The following is a 21,624-nucleotide window of genomic DNA, read 5'->3' on the forward strand; positions in this document are numbered from 1 at the left end:
CTTTCTGAATGTTCATTAATGATGTTTTTAATGATCCTTTTTAGAAATTCTCTAGAAATTGAAGTTAAGCTCACTGGTCTATAGTTTGTAGACTTTGTTCTCTGCCCTTCTTTAATCTTATGTTATCTCTCCTGTTTTCCATGATCTTTCAGATATCAAAGACAGTGGCTCAGCAATCCTACCTGCCAGTTCTTTCAGTACCTGAGGGTATAGTTCATCTGCTGACTCATATTCAGTTTGTAGTCCTGATGACCTGAATTCATCAAGGACAGCAAGGTGCTCTTTTACCATCTCTTTTCTTATCTTGGATATCAATTTCTATTTGTCATTTTTGTTCTGTCATTCTTAGTGCAAAGGTCATTTATCCTGGTAGAGGAAACAGAAGCAAAAGAACTGTGATCAGTTTTCTTTGCTCCTTCTAACCAATCCAATGTAAACGTTTTTATCCTTCTTTGATCTACCCTTTTCTCTTAATATAGTAAACAGACAAACAAGCCATTTGGTTAATCTTAGCTTGATTATCAATCTCAGCTCATTTTGAGCTTTTAGCATTGCTTAAACTTTTTATAGGCTCTTCTATTCATCCTGTTATCCAACCATGTTTTTTAAATTAATTTTCAAAAATTAATTTTTCTTTTAACATCTTCCTTCTCTCCCTCCCAATACTTCTTTCCTCCCAAATCCACTCAAGAAAGAAAGAAAGAAAAACCCCATTACAAACATGGATAGACAAGCAAAACAAATTTCTTTTTTTTTCTTTTTTTTAAACATTATTTTATTTGGTCATTTTCAAACGTTATTCATTAGAAACAAAGATCACTTTTTTTCCCCTCCCCCCTCTCCCCATCCCTCCCATTGGTGTTGCGTGATTCCTCTGGGTATCACATGCATCCTCAACCGGAGCCCATTTCTATGCTATTGGTTTCCATAGTAGGGTGTTCATTCAGAGTCTCTCCTGGATCATATCCCCTCCACCCCGGTAGTCAAGCTGTTGTCCTTCCTCAGTGTTTTTACTCCCACCTCTGTTTGTGGGTAGTGTTTTTTTTCTCCTTGGTCCCTGCAGGTTGTTCAGGGACATTGCATTGAGACTAATGGAGAAGTCCATTACATTTGATTGTACCACAGTGTATCAGTCTCTGGGTACAATGTTTTTCTGGTTCTGCTCCTTTCGCTCTGCATCACTTCCTGGAGGTTGTTCCAGACTCCATGGAATTCCTCCACTTTATTATTCCTTTTAGCACAATAGTATTCCATCACCAACACATACCATAATTTTTTCAGCCATTCCCCAATTGAAGGGCATCCCCTCATTTTCCAATTGCAAAACAAATTTCTGAATTGACCATATCCACACACACACAAAAAAAATGTGTCTCGTTTTGCATTCTAAGTCTTTTACCTCACTATCAGGGGTTAGGTAGCATGTTTCTTCATTGTTAGTCCTCTGGAATTATGTTTGGCCATTATACTGACCAAATTTTCTAAGTCTTTCCAAAGTTGTTTGTCTTTATTCCTCAATTCTTTTCTCCTTATTTGCACAGTCTTTGACTTATGCACTTCGATCATTTGAGAGAATTTTCCTTAACTTTTTTCTTTCTTCCTCTACTCTTAGTTTATTCTTCTCCTCACTTTCTCTTCTTCTGTGATCAAGATATAACAGATCTGTTTCTAGGCCTTCTGTCTAATTAAACTCCTTCCATGACCCCTGATTATAATAGGATTGAGAAGGGATATGTGACATCTTCCCATATTAGAAGGAAAGCAGTTTATCTTAGTTTAGCCCTTTATTATTGTTCATTCCTACTTATCATTTTATGTTTCCATTAATTCCTATATTAAACCTCAAACTTTCTATATAATTATTCTTTTAATCAGTCACATGTAAAAGTCTTTTCATTAAAAGTTAATTTTTTTCTCTTGTAAGATTATCCTCAGTTTTTCTAGGTAAGTTATTTTTGGTTGTTGGCCTATATCTTTTGCCTTCTGAAATATTGTTTTCCAAGCTCTCAGATTTATATAAAGTGGTAGTTGCTAAATCATAGCCTTGCTGTGGCACCTCTGGACTTGAATTTCTTTTTGGCTGTTTGAAATATTTTTTCTTTGATCAGGGAGTTCTGAATTTGTGTATAATATTTCTGGGACTCATCATTTTGGGATTTCTTTCATGAGGTGAAAGGTAGATTCTTTTAATTTCTACTTTGCCCTCTTGTTCTAAGAGATTCAGATAGTTTGCTTTATGACTTCTTGAAATACGAAGTCCCATAGAACATTCCTTTTTTGGTCTTTGCTTTCAGGTAGTCTAATGACTCTTAAATTATCTCTCCTCAATCTGTCATCTAGTTAGTCTGTTTTTGCTGAGATATCTTTCTAATTTCTTAAATGTTTAAAGTTTTTAATTTTTACTTTGGCTTAGTATTTCTTGACATCTCATAGAGTCATTAGCTTCTAATCTGTCCATTTTTCAGGGATTTTGCTACATGGGCATGGTTTTATACCCCTTGTGTGAAACAGTTTCTTTCCTTTACGATCCTTTCTTCTAATTCTACTTTCTTTTCCATTTTTCCTCTAGTGTTCTCATTTCATTTATAAAACCAGTTAAATTCTTTTAAACATCTCTTGCTTCATCTCTTCAAGGAGTTGAAGCTGAATTTGAGCCCAAGCTGTGTTTTTCATTCAGGCTTTGCCTGTAGTTATTTTTGAGTTATTCTCTTATTTCAGGTTTGTGTGTTGAGTATCTCTGTCCCATAATTGCTTTTTATGGTGGTATTCTTTTTTATTTATTCATTCTTCTACATCACTTCCTGATTCTGGACCTTATGTAAGGACAAGACTGTGCAGATTTGTGGAAGAAATTTCTGGACCAGTTCTGTGGATTCTTTCTTGATATATTGAATGTTATGTTATATGAAGTTTAGAGAGACAGCTTAGTCTGGGAACATACAAGCTTTTAGTGTTCCCAAAGTGGTCTGATCCAAGGTGAAGATTGGTCACTGCCTTACTGGTCTTATCACTGTAAGTTCCTGATCTAGGTGTGGGTCTAGGCCAAATGCCTGTGGACTTGCCCTATTTGGAGTTTCGGTAAACTGCTTTTGGATTCAATTGCTATGAACCAGTTAAAAAACTCTGCTGGCTCAGAGTGACAGAATTGTAAGCTTTCCTTTGTTCTGGGATTTCTATCCTGGTTATTTTGTGGTGGGCTTTACTTAGGAATGAAAAGAACTGAGACTCTGCTCTATTCCTGGAATCAGAATTATGTAGCTGCTGTTTGCTTCTAAACTTGGTCTTCGTGACCATTTCTTACCCTCAAACACTATTCCTAGGCACAGATCTTTTCATCCGTCCACACTGGATCCATGATCCAGAACTGGATAGTGAGCAACAAACATCAAATGGCACCTGTTCCTGTACCCCACATGAGTTTAGATCCCTCTTTGTTAAATCTGGGACCTCTTCTTTCCCTTGAACATAGCCTTTCCCTGAAATTGAATGTTCTATGGGGCATGAACTTGATCAGACCCTGCCCCCAGTGTTTATAGATCTTTGTCTGCCTATGCTGACTTGGGCTGGAAATGACTCTAATTTTTTCCTTTGGATTTCCTGATCAGGATTAATCTGGTACATTTATATAGATTAGTTTGGAGAAGTTATGCATCAGGGGAATTCATTATACATCTTCTTTCTACTATGTTATTGTGAACGTATAAATAACATGACACAGCAATTGTTTGGCTACATGAGATTAATGAGTGAAAAGTCAAGGATGACACAGAGGTTGTGAATTTGGGTAACTGGGTGGATAATTTTGTCTTTGGGATTAATAGCAATATTGGGAAGAAGAGTGGATTGAAGGTGATATATGAATGAATTTTGTATGGGCTAAATTTGAAATGGTGATCATCATCTGATTTGAAATACACAGAAGGAACTTAGTGGTTCAGGAGTAGAGTTCAAGGGAAGAAAAAACCTGGATATATAGATTTGATAATCCTCGGTTTAGGGATGCAAATGGACTCATTGGAACTGTTGAGATTACCAAGTGAGAGATAATTTAAAGAGATCTATGGGGTAAATTCCTGAAGAAGAGGGGGGGGGAGGGAATGAGATCATGGGCACAAATTGAGGAATTAGCTTAGGAAAGGAGACAAATTGTTTAATCCTTTAAGCCTTGTACAGAGAGGAAGATGGGCAAAGACTGCAGTGGAGGAGGGGAGATGAAGGAATTTATGATGAATAGCCTCCATTTTCTCAAGTGAGGTAATCTGCTGAAAGAGAGTAAGGTGAAAATTGAGTTGAGAGCATGAAAATTGAGGAGATGTTTTGAAACAATTGCTGTGGAAAGTATGATCAGATATGAATAAAAGAACTGCCATAGCCCTAGTGAATGCCCAGTTGAGGTTACATGACATGAATTTGTAGTGATTCCATCCAGTATGTATAATTTCATTACTTCTTCCAATGTCCTCCAACAGCTGGAAAGAAGGAAGAGAAACACTGGATGATGGGAGTAATCCAGGGTTAAGGATTAGCAGGCTGCCAACAACACAAGGTCAAGTGGAGAAGAGGTTCAAGGGTGAATAGTTACTTATTAAGTTAGTTAATTACAAAAGCATGTTCATGATAGGAGAAAAATGAAGCCAAACAGGGATAAAGAAATAGGGGGACAGGGAGGAATCTGGGACCAGAGGTCATTAAGAGAAATGATAACAGCAAATATAGAAGGAAAGTGATTAGAGAGGTGTAAGGACAAGATATTGTGATGACAAAAGGACATTTCAGAGTTGAAATTCTTGGAGATGGAGAAGTTTTGAGATGACTGGTAATAAAATCTAAGGTGGGTGGCTGTGGAACCATCAAAACAAATAAAAATTTATTAAGTACCTATTATGTATCAGGCACTGAGTTAAGCACTGGGGATAAAAAGAGGCAAAAGAAGTCTCTACCCTCAAAAAGCTTACAAGCTAATGGGGGAGACAAGCAAACAATCATGTATAAACAAGTTACATTTGGAATAAATAGGAAATAATTAAAAGAAGTAAGGAATTAGTTTTTAGATGTGTTGGGAAAGGTTCCTTGTAGAAGATGGGAATTTAGTTGGGACTTAGGGAGACAGGAGATTCAGTAGTTAGAGATAAGGAAAGTAATCACTCTAGGCATGGGAGGACACCTAGAGAAAATGCCTAGAGCCTAGAGATGGAATGTCTTGTTTATAGAAAAACCAGGAGGCCATTATCACTGGATCAGAGGGCTCTTGTTAGAGAGTAAGGTGTAAGAGGTAGGAGGGAGGTAGGGTATGAAAGATCTTTTATGTCAAACAGAGGATTTTGGAGACAATAGGGAGTCATTGGTATTTATGAGTCTCTGCTTTAGGAAAATTACTTTGATGATGATGGAGGATGAATTGGAGAGGGACAGACTTGACACAGGCAATTCCACCAGCAGGATATTTCAATAATCAAGGCATGGGATGATGTGGGCCTACACCAAAGTAGTGGCAGTGCCAGAGGAGAGGAGTATGTATTTGAGAGATGGTACACAGGTGAAATCAATAGGCTTTGGCAACAGATTTGAATATAATGGGTGAGACATTGTGAGGCAATGAAGATGAGCCAGAAGTTATTAGTTTAGGCAGTAGAAGGAAAATAGGGAACTGTAGAGTGAACTGGATTGGGAAAGGAGTTTTTGCTTAAATAGACAAGTTCTGAATCTCTGGAAGAAGAGGTCAGAATTTGCTAGCCTTACAAAAGGAAATTAATAAAAGGAGACATTTTTTAGCATGTTTTATAATGAGAAGGGCTTTGGATTTGGGAGGGGTTGTAGATCTAAGTTGGAATCACACCTACTTCAATTACAAGCAGTTTAAGTATAACCATTCTGAATCTATTCCCTAATTTGGAGGATACCTACTTCCTAGGATTACTGTGGAAATGAAGAGATATGTGTGAAGTGCTTTATAAATGTCAGCTATTATTATGTAGGCTTTTTTGATTTTATGGTGCTTCCCTGAACAGAAAGAGTTGGGGATGGGAGCAAAGGCAGTGGGGGCTGGGAGCAGGAGTATGCCAGAGCAATCTGAAACTGTCTGCAACAAAGGTTGTTACATTTTCAATGTGAGCATTTACACCTCGGACATTGATAAACACTCCAAATGAGGTCTTGATTTATTTTTTTTGTTGATTGTCTAGACATAAGAAAATGATGGAGAAGATGTTAATAATGTACATTAGATTAAAAAATATATCCTGAGAAGATCACCTTCCTCCACAGAGCCGATTGTTAAACATCAGCATACCTCCTGTGGGGGCCAGGCTATCCGAGCTCTTGTCTGCGTTCTGTTTCTTACTTGTTAGTGACCTTCAGTAGTCACAAAACCTTCGGAGGAGCTTCAGTGCTCTCTGTAAAATGGAGCGGGGGAAAGATAGGGTTTGGGGCAGTTCCGTGGCAAAGAGATTGAAGAGAAGACCCATCCGGATAAGATTGACTGTGGAGTCTTATAAAAATGATGGAGAAAATGTTAGTCATGGCGATTACATGTAAAAGTGTGTTGAAAGCACAAATTAATCTCTGGCCCCAGCCAGTTAAACATTTACCAGCATAAAAACCCTAGAGCAACACGCCAGGATGGCTATCTCCAACTCAGCACCCGGCTTCCAATTCCAAAGACCAGTCCCGCCCAAAAGCACTAGGCTCTCCCACAGTCCGGTCCCAAGGAGTGGCCCCACCCCGGGAGCCCCGGTCCTATGGACAGTTTGTTCCTGGAGCAAGACAACTAGCATCTTAGAGCCGCCCATAGCCCAGCCCCTCTCATCCCAAGGGCCCAATCACATGCGCGCCAGGTCGAATTCCACCTCCCCCCTTTCACCTCCTACAGAAAAACCTGTGGTCAGCTGACCATCCTTTCAGAACACGTGACGAGCGATTGCACAGCTGGGCTAACATGGCTGTGGCCGGGGGGTAAGTGCGGAGTCCCGTGCCTTGTCTTCTTTGGCTTTTCGGGAATTCCTGGGCCCCCTGTTCCTGGAGCCGCTTGAAGGCACGGGGACACCCGGGACCAGCTGTTAGAAAGGGTGCAGGGCGCATTCTGGGGGAATCGGTGACAGCTACTGCTTCTTCATCCTCCACCCCTACTTCACCTCCCCTTGCCCCTTGCTTCATTTTCCATTTCCGGGAATAGAGGCAGCTGGGGTGGGGGAGTCTGAAGGGGGTGCATTTGTATGCTTGTGTGTGTGTTTTGTGTATTCTTCCCTTTCTCTCCTTTTCCTTTCTAGGGAATGTTCTTACTGGGAACATGAGTTTAAGATATTTTAGAGCATTGAGGCTCTATCAAACCTTTTCATCCCTCCCCACCCCCACCCCCACTACCGGGACTGAGTATCTTGCTTTATATTTAACAGAAAAAATTTGAGGTCATTCATTTACCCGAACTTTCTCTTCTCCCCTTGCCCCTATCTCCTATCACTCTTATAACTTCTGCCACCCTCTCTTGGCACCCCTGTCACGTTAAGATGAAGAGGCCTTACTCCTTGTCAAGACTAATAGTTTCACTTGCTCAGGTGATCATATGCCTTCCCTTCTCCTCTAGCAGATTGACACCTCTGTCATTCTACTCTTTCACTTATTTTCAGTCTCTTCCTGTGTAATGATTTGCCACTGCCTACTAACATGCCCCTATCTCTTGCATCCAGAAAAAAAATGGCACTTGATTCTACTCTCCTCACCAATTACTGTCTATATCTATATCTCCCTTGCCCTTTGTATCTAAACTCTTTGAAAATGCCACCAGCAGCAAGTGCCTTCACTTTCTCTCCTCTCACTTTTTAACCCTTTGCAATAAGGATTTTGACTGTATCATTTCATGGAAATAGCTCTCCAAGTTACTAATGATTTCTTTAAAAAAATTTTTTTTTAAACTCTTACCTTCCATCTTATAATCAATACTGTGTATTGGTTCCAAGGCAGAAGAGTGGGAAAGTTTATGCAAGGGGGGTTAAGTGACTTGCCCAGGGTCACACAGCTGGGAAGTGTCTGAGGTCCAGATTTGAACCTAGGACCTCCCATCTCTAGGCCTGGATCTCTCCACTAAGCCACCCAGTTGCCCACTTAATGATTTCTTAGTTCCTTAATTGAATGGCCTTTTCTCACTTCTCATTCACTGTTCTGCAGCCTTTGACACTGTTGATCACTCCTCCTTGATAGTCTTAGGTTTTTGGGAAACTACACCCTTCTGGTTCTTATCCTTATCTGATGGTTCCTTCTCTGTCTTTGCTGGATCTTCCTTCAGATCACACCTTCTAAATGTAGGCATCTTTTAGATTTTTTTTTAATTAAAAAATTTTTTTTTAATCTTGGGCCCTCTTCTCCCTCTTTGCTACTTTATTTGGTAATCTTGTCATCTCCCATGGATTTAATTGTCATCTTTATGCTAGAGATTTTCGAAATTTATCCTTCCTCAAGCACTTTTGTTGATCTCCAGGCTCACTATTTTCAACTGCCTTTCAGACATTTTGAATTGGATGCTTAGTAGACATATTAAACTCAAAGTGTCCAAAACCAAACTCATTATTTTCCCCCTTTCTAACTTCCCTATTACTGTTGAGGGCATTGCTACTCTCCCTGTCTTTAGGCTTGAAACCTAGGAGTTATCCTGGAGCATCACTATCTCTCATCTTCCATATCAAAGCCATTGCCAAGGACTGTTGATTTTTCCTTTGAAACATCTTTCAAATATTCTCCCTTCTCTCCTCTGACACTACCACTACTCATTACTTATCATCTCTTACTTGGATTATTGGCACAGCCTGCTGTCTGCCCACCTTAGGTTTCTCCCCATTTCAAGCCATCCTTCCTTTAGCCAAGAAAGTGACATTTTAAAAGTATGGATTCCATCTTCTCACCCCAACAGTTAACTGGAGTGGATCCCTGTTGCTTCCTTGCTCTATTTGGCATTCAAAGCCCTCTCATTCCTTTCTAATCTCTGTAGACTTTATTCCCTGACATGTACTCTTTAATCCAATTACACTGGCCTGGCTGTTTCACAGACAAGAGACCAGTCTCTTGGCTCAAAGGGTTTTCTCTGTTTTTTCCTTTGCCTAGAATGTTCTCTTTCTTCTTCTCCATCTACAGATCTCTGAAGTCCCAACTTTTAGAGGAAGGCTTCCCCAGAGTGTCTTCTTTCTAGTGTCTTTCCTCTGTTAATTATTTACTATGTGTCCTGTGTATGTAGCTTGCTTTATATATACTTGTTTGCATGTTGTCCCCTCCCCAACTAGACCATAAGCTTGTTGAGGGCAAAGATTCTTTTGCATTTTTTTGTATCTCCAACATTTAGCACAGTGCCTGGCGCATAGTCGGTGCTTACTTACTGTTGGTTGAGTCCAACCTCCTCCTTTTGTAAAAGTGAGAAAATAGAGGCTAAGTGGCAGAGAGGAGAGCATACCTTTTATGGTCAGAAGCTTGGTTCAAATTCTGATTCAGTTACCTATCAACTGTAACTCAAATGCCACCTCCACCAAGAAACTTCTCATAATAACTTCTGAAAAATTCATGCCCCTATTAATTTGTACCTCTTTGTTAGGCTTGACATGTAATATAGAATTTTAAGTGCCTTGACTGCAGGAACTGAAATTATCTAAATTTTTAAATTTCCCTTTCATTAGCCCTCTTTACATTGTAAGTCCCTAATTCAACTTTTGTTATTTTGACTTTGGAAAACTCAATATATCTGAATCTCATTGAGAGAGTTGGACTAGTTGATCTCAAAGGTTACTTCCAGCCTTCTTAAATCCTATTGGGCCCAGAGAAAGGAAGTGATTTACTCAAAGTTGACTTGTGAGTCAGTGGCAAAAGCATATCTAATATCCAGATCTTTTGGTTTTCAGTTTGGGTTTACTGACTGTCATGCATAAATCTTGAAGGAGAGACTTGACAAAAAGGGATGGTTTCAGGCTTCTGTCTCAGCTGAGAGGATATGGCCTCTCTATAATTCTTTAACTGGGCCCTGGTATCCTTATCGGTAGAATTATGTATATGCTCACTGGGCACCTTAAAGCTGAGACAGGAGTATTCCTGATTCCTGGGGAGCTTGGGGAGAACTCCGAGCCTGGGGCCTTGCAGTAAATCTATAGGAAGCCTTGGACCAGTTTTGATGAAGTATTGGCACAGGTGCCAGCCCCTGCAAGGAGGAGCTGTTCTGTTCCCAATGCCAAGGACATTTTTTGCATATCCCATTCTCCTCTGTCCAGTGGCCCAAAGAAAGTACTTCCCTCTGATGTGGGGGAATCATAGATAGCTTTTAGTTGCCTCTGGGCATGAGAACTCAAAAACTTTTGCCAATGCTGCCCTAGACTATAGAAAAGAAGGGATCCAGGATTCGATATAAAGGACTGAAGTGCTATTTTACAGGTGAGGAAACTGAGGCTGAGAGGTTAAGTTACTTGCCCAGGGTCATACAGCTAAGTTAGCCCCTTATAATGGCCAGTTTCCCTCAAGACAATTCAGGTGTCACCTCTATATTCTTTTGGGATCTCCACAGTTGCTAGTATGTTTATCTTGTTTGTATTTTCTATATATGTATGTTTCTCCCAACACAGTGTAAGTTCATTGAAGGCAAAGACTTTTCACTTTTGTCTTTGTATTGTCAGTAACTAGAATACATTGTCTAATTTGTTGCACTTAATGCTTATTCATTAATCCAAGTGCCTAAAATGGGATTCAAATTTAGGCCTTCCTGACTTCAAGTTCAGCACTCAAAGAACTGGTCTTTCTTCATTTAGTTAATTTCAGTTCTTTTTTTCTTTTAGTTGCACAAAAAAAAATGAAGTCTAATAAAATTAGACTAAGATGGGGTTGTAATGATTTATACCTTATCCCCACTCCCCCACCTTCCTTTGTAAGAGTTGAATTCTTTGTTATCTTAAATTCTGAGTGCTGGGTCTTGAGAGCTCTGGTTATGATGGTAGAAGACAGTGGTTTGAGACTCAAAGCAATCTCTTGCTTCCAAGAAGAAGATGACTCTTTGAAGAATACTTTTGTTCATTTTGAAGATTTGGAAGGGAACAGATTTTTGGTGTAGCTTATGGGATAAATTTGTCCCAAAGACCAAGAAAAGGCATAGAGTTTTGGAAAAATCAACCTATTAGTCATTAAACATTTATTAAATATCTATTATGTGCCAGGCATTTGGCTAGGTACTGGGAATACAAAAGAAAAAAGTCAAAATACATTCTCTGCCCTTAGTGAGCTTAGAATCTAATGGGGAGACAATAGGCAAATAAATATATACAAAACAAGCTCTATACAAGACAAACAGGACATAATTAAAAGAGAACCAAAGCCCTGGAATTAAGGTTGGGGAATGTGGGACTTTAGATGGGATTTAAAAGGAAGCTAGATGAGAAAGGAGAGCATTCTAGACCTGAGACAACCAGAGAAAATCCTGGGAGCCAAAAGATAAGAATTATGTTTGTGAAACAGCCAGGAAGTTAGTATCATCCTCATTGAACTAAAGAGTACTTGTCAGGGAGTAAAATATAAGAAGACTGGAAAGGTAGAAGGAGCTAGTTTATAAAGGGCATTGAATGCCAAACCGAGCAAGGAGGCCATAGGGAGACATCTGCCTGAGCAGATGACTTGATCAAACCTGTGCTTTAGGAAAATCATTTTAGTGACTGAATAGAGTGGAGAAAAAGGCTTGAGGCAAGCTGACCCCACCAGCAGGCTATGGCAGTAACCTAGGTGTGAGGTGATAAGTGGTAGCAGTATCAGAAGAGAGAAGGGGATATATTTGAAAGATGTGGCAAAGGAGAAATCAGTAGACCTAGGCAACAGCTTAGATATGGGAGATAAGAAATCATGTGGAGTCCAGGATGACTCCTAGGTTTCAAGCCTGAGGGATTGGGAGATGTATTGCCCTCCATAGTAATAAGGAAGGTAGAAGTAGGGGGAGTTAATGGGAAAGATAGGGAGTTTGGTTTAGGACATTTTGAGTTTAAGATGTCTACATCCATTTTGATATGTCTAAAAGGTAGTTGGAGATTGAGATTGTAGGTCAGCAGAGAGATTGGGGCAGGATAGATAGATTTGATAATCATCAGTATAGAGATGATAATTAAATCCATGGGAAATGATGAGATCATCAAATGATATAGTGGAATCTGAAAAAAGAAGAGGACTCTGAAGGACACTTATGTTTAGAGGGTGTTAACTGGAGGAAGATTTAACCTAGGAGATGGAGACAGTAAAGGGTCTGTGGATTTAGATTGCACTAGATTTAGTAGAATTAGACAGCTGTATGGAGACTAAATATTTAGAAAGAACTGTCTACATGGCCTCTAGACCTTGTGTCTAGGATTAATCAGCAGTTTGGGGTTTTGAATGATTATGATACTTCTTTGTTGTTCAGTTATGTCCATCTCTTTGTGATCCCATTTTGGGCTTTCTTGGCAAAGATCTTAATATGGTTTGCCATTTGCTTCTCCAGCTCATTTTAGATGAGAAAACTGAGACAAACAATAATTAAGTGACTTGTCCAGGGTCAGACATGGTGTATCTGAGGCCAGTTTTTAACTCAGGAAGATGAGACTTCCTGACTTTACTCTATAGGTACCCCTAGCTGATAACTTATTAGTTGGATGTGTCTCAGTTTCCTTAACTTTAAAATGGTATATTAACATTATCTCACAGGAATTATTATGAAGAAAGCTATTTGTAAATAGCACCACAAAAATTTGAGCATTTATATCTATAGATATTCCCCATTGCTTGTAGCAAAGTAAATATGGTTACTTTTGTTTTTAAACCCATACCTTCTGTCTTAGAATCAATGCTGTGTATTGGTTCCAAGGCAGAAGGAGCAGTAAGGGCTAGGCAGTGGGAGTGAAATGATTTGCCCAGGGTCCCATAGCTAGGAAGTGTCTGAAGCCAGATTTGAACCTAATTTGAACGTCCTATCTCTAGTCCTGGCTCTCAATCCACTGAGCCACCTAGCTGTGCCCAATAGTTACTTTTAAGAAGATTAGACTGATTGTGTTAAATGTCCAGATGATCCAGAATTAGAGGGAGAATGATGGAGAGGATTGACAAAGCTGCAGCTGCTAGAGAGACCCTCCACATCCTGGATAGTGTCAGCAAAGTCAAGATTTAATAATCAGTTCACTGCTATCATCCCAGAGAAGGGGCAGAAATTTTGGATTTAAATAGACTTTGGTGCCTGAAGCTTCTTAAGTATAGATCTTGTGCTCTGAACACTGTAGGTTTCTTTTGACACTCACTATTTCTGTGACTTTGGGCAGATCACAACCTCCTGGGGCTTCACTTTCCTTATCTGCAAAATGAAGGGCTTGACTCTGAGGTTCTTTCCAGCTAGAGATATATGATTTTAAGTACGATCCTAGATTGTCATTCCAGGAGTTACATATAAAATAAGCATACATTTGAGATGGCAAGTCTCAAGGGGAGATAATTCATAGGTATCACTGAAGTAACTTTTAAGAATTAATCCTACAAATATTTTAGCACCTATTTCTTTTGAAGGGACTAGACTACTCTGATGAAAAGAGGGACTTTCTTTTCCCATTTTTACTTTCCAGTCAGAAGGAAATGAAATGTTCTTGAAGGGAAAGAAAGTTTCCTATGCCCTGGTTACCATAGTGGTAGTAAACCACTTTTTATTCTCTCTCTTATATGCCAGAATTCCAGGTCCTTCATTCTGCTAGTGTGCTGGGGAATGGGATGATAGGTCCTGGGCTAGGAATATTAAGTTTCCTGTCCACTTCCCCCACTGGCTTCTCTTTTCTAGTTATGGGATCACAGGATTAGAGGTGGAATAGACCTGGACATCATTAGATTCAGCTACTTTATTTTATTGACCAGTAAAGACCTTGCAATTTCTTATCTCCCTTATCTTAGGGTATATTCTATTTACTTCACCTGGAATGTCTTTCTCCCAACTGAATGCATACACACACATGCCTAGGCTACTCATCTTTCATCCCCCAGCTAAAGTGCCACCTCTTCCATAAAGCCTTTTTTGAATTGTTCCTTTCCTCTGAACTATAAAAAGCACTTGTCACTTTCTGCCATGTGAGTTACTTGTTATTCTCATCACATCTAATAAATTATATGTGCTCTGAGAAGCAGAGAACATGTCTTATTCCCCTGGGTCTGCAGCCCATAGCATAGAACCTTGTACATAGTAGGTGCTTAATAAGCTTTGTTGAATGAAGAATGCAAAATGATTTAAAATTCAGCTAACACAACATTCTACAATCCCCTGAACATTCTGGTTAGAGACTCTGCTGTAATTGACAAGAAGAGTGAATTCTTTTTGTGAAATCCTATGAAATAGGATTAAACTAAAAAATAACTTAATGAGTTGTCGTCAGGGTCTGTGTAGCTGCCAAAAGCTGTTCTTGCTGTGTTAAGAAATAACTAGGTTACCGAGAGACTAAGGTCCTTAGTTACTCTGCTGGGTAGCTCTGACTTTCTTAGACTCAGCTATGGTTACTAGTTTATATTGCACCAGTTTTTGCCTTTTTGCCAATATTGTACCTTTTCCACCTGGAACTTTGTCCTTTTTCTGAGGCTGAGGATGGACTGCTTATTTGGGGTGGGGTAAGAGTGTTCAGAAGGTACCTTTTTTTTTTTAAGAAGTTATTTGAGCTCACTGCTCCCTCTCTTCCTCAGAACTTAAGGAAAGTCTTAAGGAGAAATTAGGAAGGATCCCTTGTCCCCAGGTTTCTTTACTACTTATAGCCTTTCACAGGTTTGATTTCCTGTAGTTAAAAATGTATTCCTGGAGCAATTAGGTAGCACAGTGGATAGAGTGCTAGGCCTAGAGTCTGGAGGACCTGGGTCCAAATTTGGCATCAGACACTTCCTAGTGTCTTGGGCAAGTCACTTAAGCCTGATTGCCTTGTCCCTTGCCACTTTTCCGTCTTAGAACTGGATACTAAGACAGAAAGATAGGGGATACTGTATTTCTTTGGATCCTCCAGACTTCATCCTTCTAGAATCCTTTTTTAAAAGGTATTTGGGCGGTGGACAGGACTTGGGTTTCAAAATGGAAAGAAGAAAGGATTCAGAAATGTGGGGGAATGCATGCCACCCTACCAATAAAGCATTATAAAAATAAAGTTATAAATGTTTTATTAGTTTGCTTTTGCTGTGTTTGCATCAAGAATTTGTCAGGTTTGTATTTTTTGGATGCTAAGGTCCTATAGGAGTTTAATTTCTATTGTGATAAATTACACACTGGCTTTCAACAATCTGCCATTTCTGTGCAAGTCTTGTAATAATTAATGTGATTGGAACATTGCTCTTGAACTTAAGGTCATTTGGTTACTTCTTTTCTCACCATTTTAGCACTGGATTGGCATAGTACAGTAATAATATAATTGAGTACAGCCCTGTGATCAATTTCAGAAGCAGAGAAAAGCAAAGGAAATGGTCTTCAGTAGAGAGAAATGTCTTCAGTCAGGAGCTTGAGAGAGAATCATAGGCTCAGTGGATAAGAGAATGGGTTTTAAATCTATATGACCCTGGGCAAATCATTTAACCCCAATTACTTAGCCCTTAGTACTTTTTTGCTTTGGAACCGATACTTAGTATGAATTCTAAAAGGGGAAATAAGAGTTTAGAAAAAAAGAAAGAATCAGAGAAATGAACTTGAAATTTGAATTTTGGTTATTAGTACTTTATATGAAGACTTTTGGGGGGAGTGTTGCTAAATTGTAAATACAAAATAAGAAGTAAACTCTAGTATTCCTTTGTCTCAAGGATCAAATAAAAAAAAATCCTCTATTTGGCTTTTAAAGCCTTTCGAAATTTGGCCCCTTCCTGCCTTTCTCAGCCTTCTTACATCTTATCAATGTTTTCTGCAATCTGGTGCCTGTGGCTTCCTTGCATATTTCTTAATTGATCATTGATGATTCTTCCTTTCTTCACAGGATACTCCCATCTCCCAAATCTGGATATTTTCACTGGCTTTCCCCAGGCCTGCCAACCTTTCCCTCTTCATTTTCACCTCTAGCTTCTTTAATCTCTTTAGACCCTAACTAAAATCCCACTTTATACAAAAAGCATTTTCTGATCCACCTTAACACTAGCACCTTTTATCTGTTGATTATTTCCTATTTATCCTGCATATATCTTGTTAGCATATCATTGTTTGAATGTTATCTCTTCCTTTAGATGGTGAGTTTCTTGAGAGCAGGGTCTATCTTTTGACTTTTGCTCAATAGTGTTTAGTATAGTTCTTTGTATGTACTTAGTGCTTAATAAATGCTTGTTAATTTGACTTAAATGTGATTTTAGACATCTGCATTTCTTTCTGTTTCAAAATAGGCAAGGCAGAATCTTCTCATTCTCTCATATTTCTTTTGACAGATATATACAGTATTGGTACCATGGGCAGTGAAGGCTTTTCATGGATGAACTTTTTCAGCTGAATTCTTGGCAGCTTGTTCCTTGTTTGGGAGTTTAAGATTCTAGATGCCCTCATTAAAAAGCAAATACAAATGAGAAGCACTTCTGTGTACCCAGATGGTCTGCTTGATCATCTTGGCCAGGTGGGGCTCTGGCCCCATGATAGCCTCATTCCAAAATGGCCTAAGCCTCAGCAGGGAGAATAGGACACAGGATTAGGCATCTAGGACTGGATTGGATTTAGAGCAGGTATCAAAAATAAGCCTGTTTGTGTTCATCTAATTGATCTGAATGTAAAAAGGATGGAAACCCTACAAATCTGGGGGCCTTTAATGGAAGAAGATGAAAGGGAATTGAATTGTAGATATTTAAATTAAGAGTTGTCTGCATTGGGTTTCTTTTGAAAAAATACCCAATAATGACCAATGCATTTGTAACCATAAATGCTTATCCTTTTTTACCTTCAGAACTCATGATGACAGAGTTGGTGGTTTCATGACTATGAAAAGGGGGTAATACCTGTGTTTTTAACGAAGGATGATGGGGAAAGGTGCCCTTTATGCTCATCTGGTATCAGCTGAAGTCGTAGCTTTGTTTTTCTGCTCTTTGGAAGGAGATGGCAACTGCTTCACTATATACCATAGGTTAGAATCAAGATCAGGTCTCAGGATAAAGAATGGGAGCTGGGATGGTAAGCCACATGAGTATATCTGTGCTTTAAGCAGAGGAATCTGTTGGCTACGGGTAGCTTGAGTAGTTTCTCTTCTTCCCCTCCCTCCAAACGAAGCCCTTGCGCCTGGATCAGTTTTCATAGTATTCTAGATTCTCAATTAGAAGGGACTTTGGAGGAAATATACAGAGAGTATGTTTTCTGACTTTAATTAAAGCTAGGTCTTATATTGCATTAAGAGATGTAGAGGTGTGTTTTTCAGGATGAGAGAGGTGATGGTCCTACTGTATTCCATCCTGGTCCGACATCTGCAGTTTTGTGTTCTGTTCTGGGTGCCATCTTTTAGGAAGTGCATTGGTAAGTGTGGAGTGTGTCCAGCAGAGGTTAACCAGACTAATGAAAAGAATTGAAATAATGCTATTTGAGGAGGGGTTGAAGGAACTAGGTATGGTTAGCTTAGGAGAAAAGATGTGAGGGGAACATAACAGGTGTCTTCTAGGAATTCATGTGGAAGAGGGATTACATTTGTTCTGCTTGACTTCAGAGGGCATAATTAGGAGCAGTGAATATAAATTGTAAGGAGGCAAGTTTGGGCTATTTATAAGAAAAACTTCTAACAGTGAGAGCTATCCAAAAGTGCAGTAGTCTCAAGAAGTTGTGGGTTCCTCCTTCCTTGAAATCTTGAAACAAAGGCTAGCTGACCCCTTCATATGTATATTGTAGATAGGATCCTTTCTTCAGGCTCTGGAGGCTATTCCAATTCATTAATTCTGGGAAATAACTGAATTTTGGTTAGGTGGAAAAAGAATTTAGACTTCTCTGCTTGGCTCCAAAGAATAGAAATGGGAATATTGAACGGAAGTTCCAGAGAGGCCAATTTTGGCTCAGTTTACTAAAATGTTTCCTAATATCTACAACTGTCTCAAATGGAATTGGTTGCCTTAAGAAGATTTCCTATCACTGGAATCTTTAAGTGGATGCTGGATGACTGTCAGGAATGCTCTAGAAAGGATTCCTGTTTAAATATCAATTGCCCTTTGAGGTCCTTCCTAGGGCTGAGATTCTGTTTAGTCTTTTTCCTTATCTGAAGTATGAATCCCCTTTACAGTCTAAAAAACTTCATACCTTAAATAAAAGGGCAGTACTCTTTATATCTTAAAAGGCTTGCATGCAGAGAAAAGCTCAACTCAAGGCATAAAACCTAGTGAAGTTAATTTAAAAAAACACTTTTATTGAGTTGAAGAGAAAAAGCAGTTCAAAATCAACGAAGTTATTAAAACAGCCTCACTATTCCCTTTCTCTTTTAAAACTCAATAGGTTTTAAAGAAAAATTCATTTAAAAAAATCTCTACTAGTTAAAGGTGGTCTTTAAAAAATTAGTCACTTTCTAAACTTACTACTTTATTTTTTTTTTGTGAAGGAGCATAACAGTCTAAAATGTTAAGGCAAAAAAAATTAAACTCATTATTGTTTTTGAAGCCCTTTGAATGATACATAGTAAATTCCAAGTTACACTGAGAATTGGGAGAGTTGGAGTCCTTTAACTAGCTTTGTGACCTTGGGTAAGTAATTTGTCTTCTTTGTTGCCTCAGTTATTCCTCTTTAAAATCAGGGGTTGACTAACATGAACTTTGAGAGGTCTTCCACCTTGATCCGTCTTTGTACCTAAACATTTAACACAGTGTTTTCTTCCTATGTTTCAAGAAGTTACAAAGAAAATAGCATTTTTATGCACCCTTAATACTCAGGGCTTTGGCACTATTTTTGTAGAATATTATGGACTACTAAAATTATTTTCTTAGCTTGAGTTGATTGTCTTTGCTATTTATTATGATGGGTCTAGATTGATGGGTGTGACTTCTACAATTGTTATATAAGGCTAAACTCTTGAAACTGCATTTGTCTTTTAGTCTTCAGAAATTCATCTTTTCGCTCTGTCTCCTGTGATGGACTCTTAATGGGAGAGGAGAGAAGAATTTTTGAATGTAGTTAATCTTAAGTGCTGATATTGGCTACTGCTGGCTGGCAGTTGTCGTGTATTGAAGCAGTTTTAGAAAAAATTCTTTTCCACTTTGTTTCTGCCCTTCTGTCCCTTCTATCTAAAGAGATCAATTCCAGGGGCAGCTAGATGGCTCAGTGGTTTGAGAGCCAGGCCCAGAGATGGAAAGTACTGGGTTAAAATATGATTTTAGACATTTCCTAGCTCTGTGACTCTGTGAAAGTCATTGCCTAGCCTTTACAACTCTTCTGCCTTGGAACCAAATCATAGTGTTCTAAGATGGAAGGTAAGGGTTTAAAAAAGATGAAGATCTCAATTCCCTTGACATATCTTGGTCTATCATGCTTGCAGTAATACAAATAAGCTCATATTCCTTAGTGCAAAAGTAGTAGGCCCAGCTCATGGTCTCTAACTTATGGATAAGGCACGAAAATGAAATTCTGGTTTTAAAGAATTCAACTGGTTTAACCTTCTCACCTTCAGGTCCCTGGACCACAGCTGTAGGAAAGGTTAAGTTTGCAAGAAGTAATACCTGTCTTCCCCTGGAACCTATAACTGGGGAGGCAGCAGAGTACAATGAAAGGGGCACGTGCTTCAGAGTCAGTAGGCCTGAGTTCCATTTCCACCTCTGACAGTTCCTACCAGTGTAACCTTGGATAAGCCACATGACTTCCCTGAAGTGAGATTTCCTTTTCTATAAAGTAAGGACCTTGGACTAGATGAACTCCAAGATCACTTCTAGCTCTAGACCTATGATCCTCAATACTTTATGGGCTAGGCAATTTGGAATTATGCCCAAAAGGGCTTTAAAAAAATTCATGCCCTTTGATCCAGCAATACCACTACTAGATTTGTATCCCAAAGAGATTAAAAAAATATGGAAAGGGATCTGTTTGTACAAAAATATTTATAGCTGCACTTCTTTGTGGTAGCAAAAAAATTGGCGAATGAGGGAATGTCTCTTGACTGGGGAATGGCTGAACAAATTGTGGTATATGATGGTGATGGAATACTACTGTGCTATAAGGAACGGTGAATACAAATTGGAAGAACCCTATATGAACTGATGTGGCATGAAATGAGCAGAACCAGGACAACATTATACACAGTAACTGAAACATTGTGGGACAATCAAATGTAATAGACTTTGCTACTAATAGCAATGCAATGATATAGGACAATCCCAAGGGACTTATGAGAAAGAATGCTATTTACTTCCAGAGAAAGAACTGTGGGAGTAGAAATGCAGAAGAAAAACATATGATTTATCACTTGTTTTTTGGGGCATATGATTTTGGTTTTTGGTTTTTAAAAGATTATTTAAAAAATGAATAATATGGAAATAGGTTTTGAGTGATAATACATGTATAAACCTGCAGAATTGCTTGTCAGCTGGAGGGGGGTAGAGGAGAGGGAGAGAACATGAATTATGTAACCATGAAAAAAAATTTAAAAATAAAATTCTATTTAAAAAATAAAACTTTTTGGGCCAGGAGTTAGAGCTCTTGTTTTAGTTAGCAAGGGTATTATTATTATTGTTGTTGTTATTATTATTATTTTTTTTCCATTGATGATTTCCACAAATGTATGCCCTGGAATGAATATGTGGTCACAGATTCAAGCTTTGATGACATATTCCGTGTGGGTGGGGTGTCACTCTGAGAGAAGACTTCTTCCTGCCAGTCGTCCAACCATCAGACTCTATCTGGTCTTAGCTGGCCTCCCTATTTCTTGTTTCCTCATTCTCTTCTTTTTCCTCTGCTTTCAGCACTCTATAGGTTCAGTCAAATTGACCTTCACATTTGTCCATTTTTTGTCTCTGTGGCTTCATATGTTTCTGGAGTATGATTTCCTCTTTTCCACTGCCATAAAAAAAATCTCTGGATTCCTTCTAAGTTTAGCTCATGAGCTGCCTCCTCAGGAGGCCTTTCCTCATTCTTTTAGCCTCTAGTTCCACTCTCCCAGTTACCCGTTGTTTATTTTGTATGTATTTATCTGTGTTTATAGTGTTATCCCTGGTAGGGTGTCATGTTCTTGATGGATAGGATTCTTTCTTTTCGTCTTTATACCTCCAGCTCTTGTAACAGTGACTGAAACATAGTTGGCACTTCATCAAGGTCTGTTGATGAAGAGGACTTAGTCTGCTTTGACTATGCCCTTTGCCTGCCCAAGAACATTCAGTGGGCCTGGTATGTCAAGTTTTAACTCCCTGCCTGACTTTCTTACCCCTTTATAATTTATATCCACCTTCTCTATTGAATCTTATGAGTGCATGGAAGGGTTGGGAGTGAGGGAAGTGCTTAATATCTTATGCGAGGCAAGTCAAACCACCCCCTTCTACCTTGACCATCACTTTCTTTCCAGATCCTGATGGGGACAACCCTGGACCCTGAATCCAAGAGCCTTGAGAATAGCAGTGTCCCCTAGGCCACCAGATTTGCTCTCAGTCTAGCCCCCAAAGCGATCATTGAAGGGAGAAAGCGTTGATGAGAAGGAACCCACCTTTTTTATCACCACCAGCAATACTACTGACCAG

The 21,624-nt window shown here is 39.0% G+C and overlaps 1 protein-coding gene and 1 long non-coding RNA gene across 2 annotated transcripts in view; one reads left to right on the forward strand and one right to left on the reverse strand.

Annotated features, from left to right (window-relative positions):
• Positions 1-9,456, reverse strand: part of LOC103105638 (uncharacterized) — a 28,207-nt gene extending 18,751 nt beyond the window's left edge. The window contains exons 1-2 of the long non-coding RNA XR_458179.3: positions 9,360-9,456; positions 183-366 (exon numbers count right to left, since the gene is read on the reverse strand). This is a non-coding gene — a long non-coding RNA (uncharacterized LOC103105638). The remainder of the gene's footprint in view (positions 1-182; positions 367-9,359) is intronic.
• PEPD (peptidase D) overlaps positions 6,749-21,624 on the forward strand; it is a 280,769-nt gene continuing 265,893 nt past the window's right edge. The window contains exon 1 of the mRNA XM_007474760.2: positions 6,749-6,951. Within this exon, the coding sequence (XP_007474822.1) occupies positions 6,935-6,951 (17 nt within the window). The 5' untranslated portion in view covers positions 6,749-6,934. The remainder of the gene's footprint in view (positions 6,952-21,624) is intronic.

This window comes from Monodelphis domestica, chromosome 1, assembly GCF_027887165.1.
Source record: "Monodelphis domestica isolate mMonDom1 chromosome 1, mMonDom1.pri, whole genome shotgun sequence".
NCBI classification, from domain to species: domain Eukaryota; kingdom Metazoa; phylum Chordata; class Mammalia; order Didelphimorphia; family Didelphidae; genus Monodelphis; species Monodelphis domestica.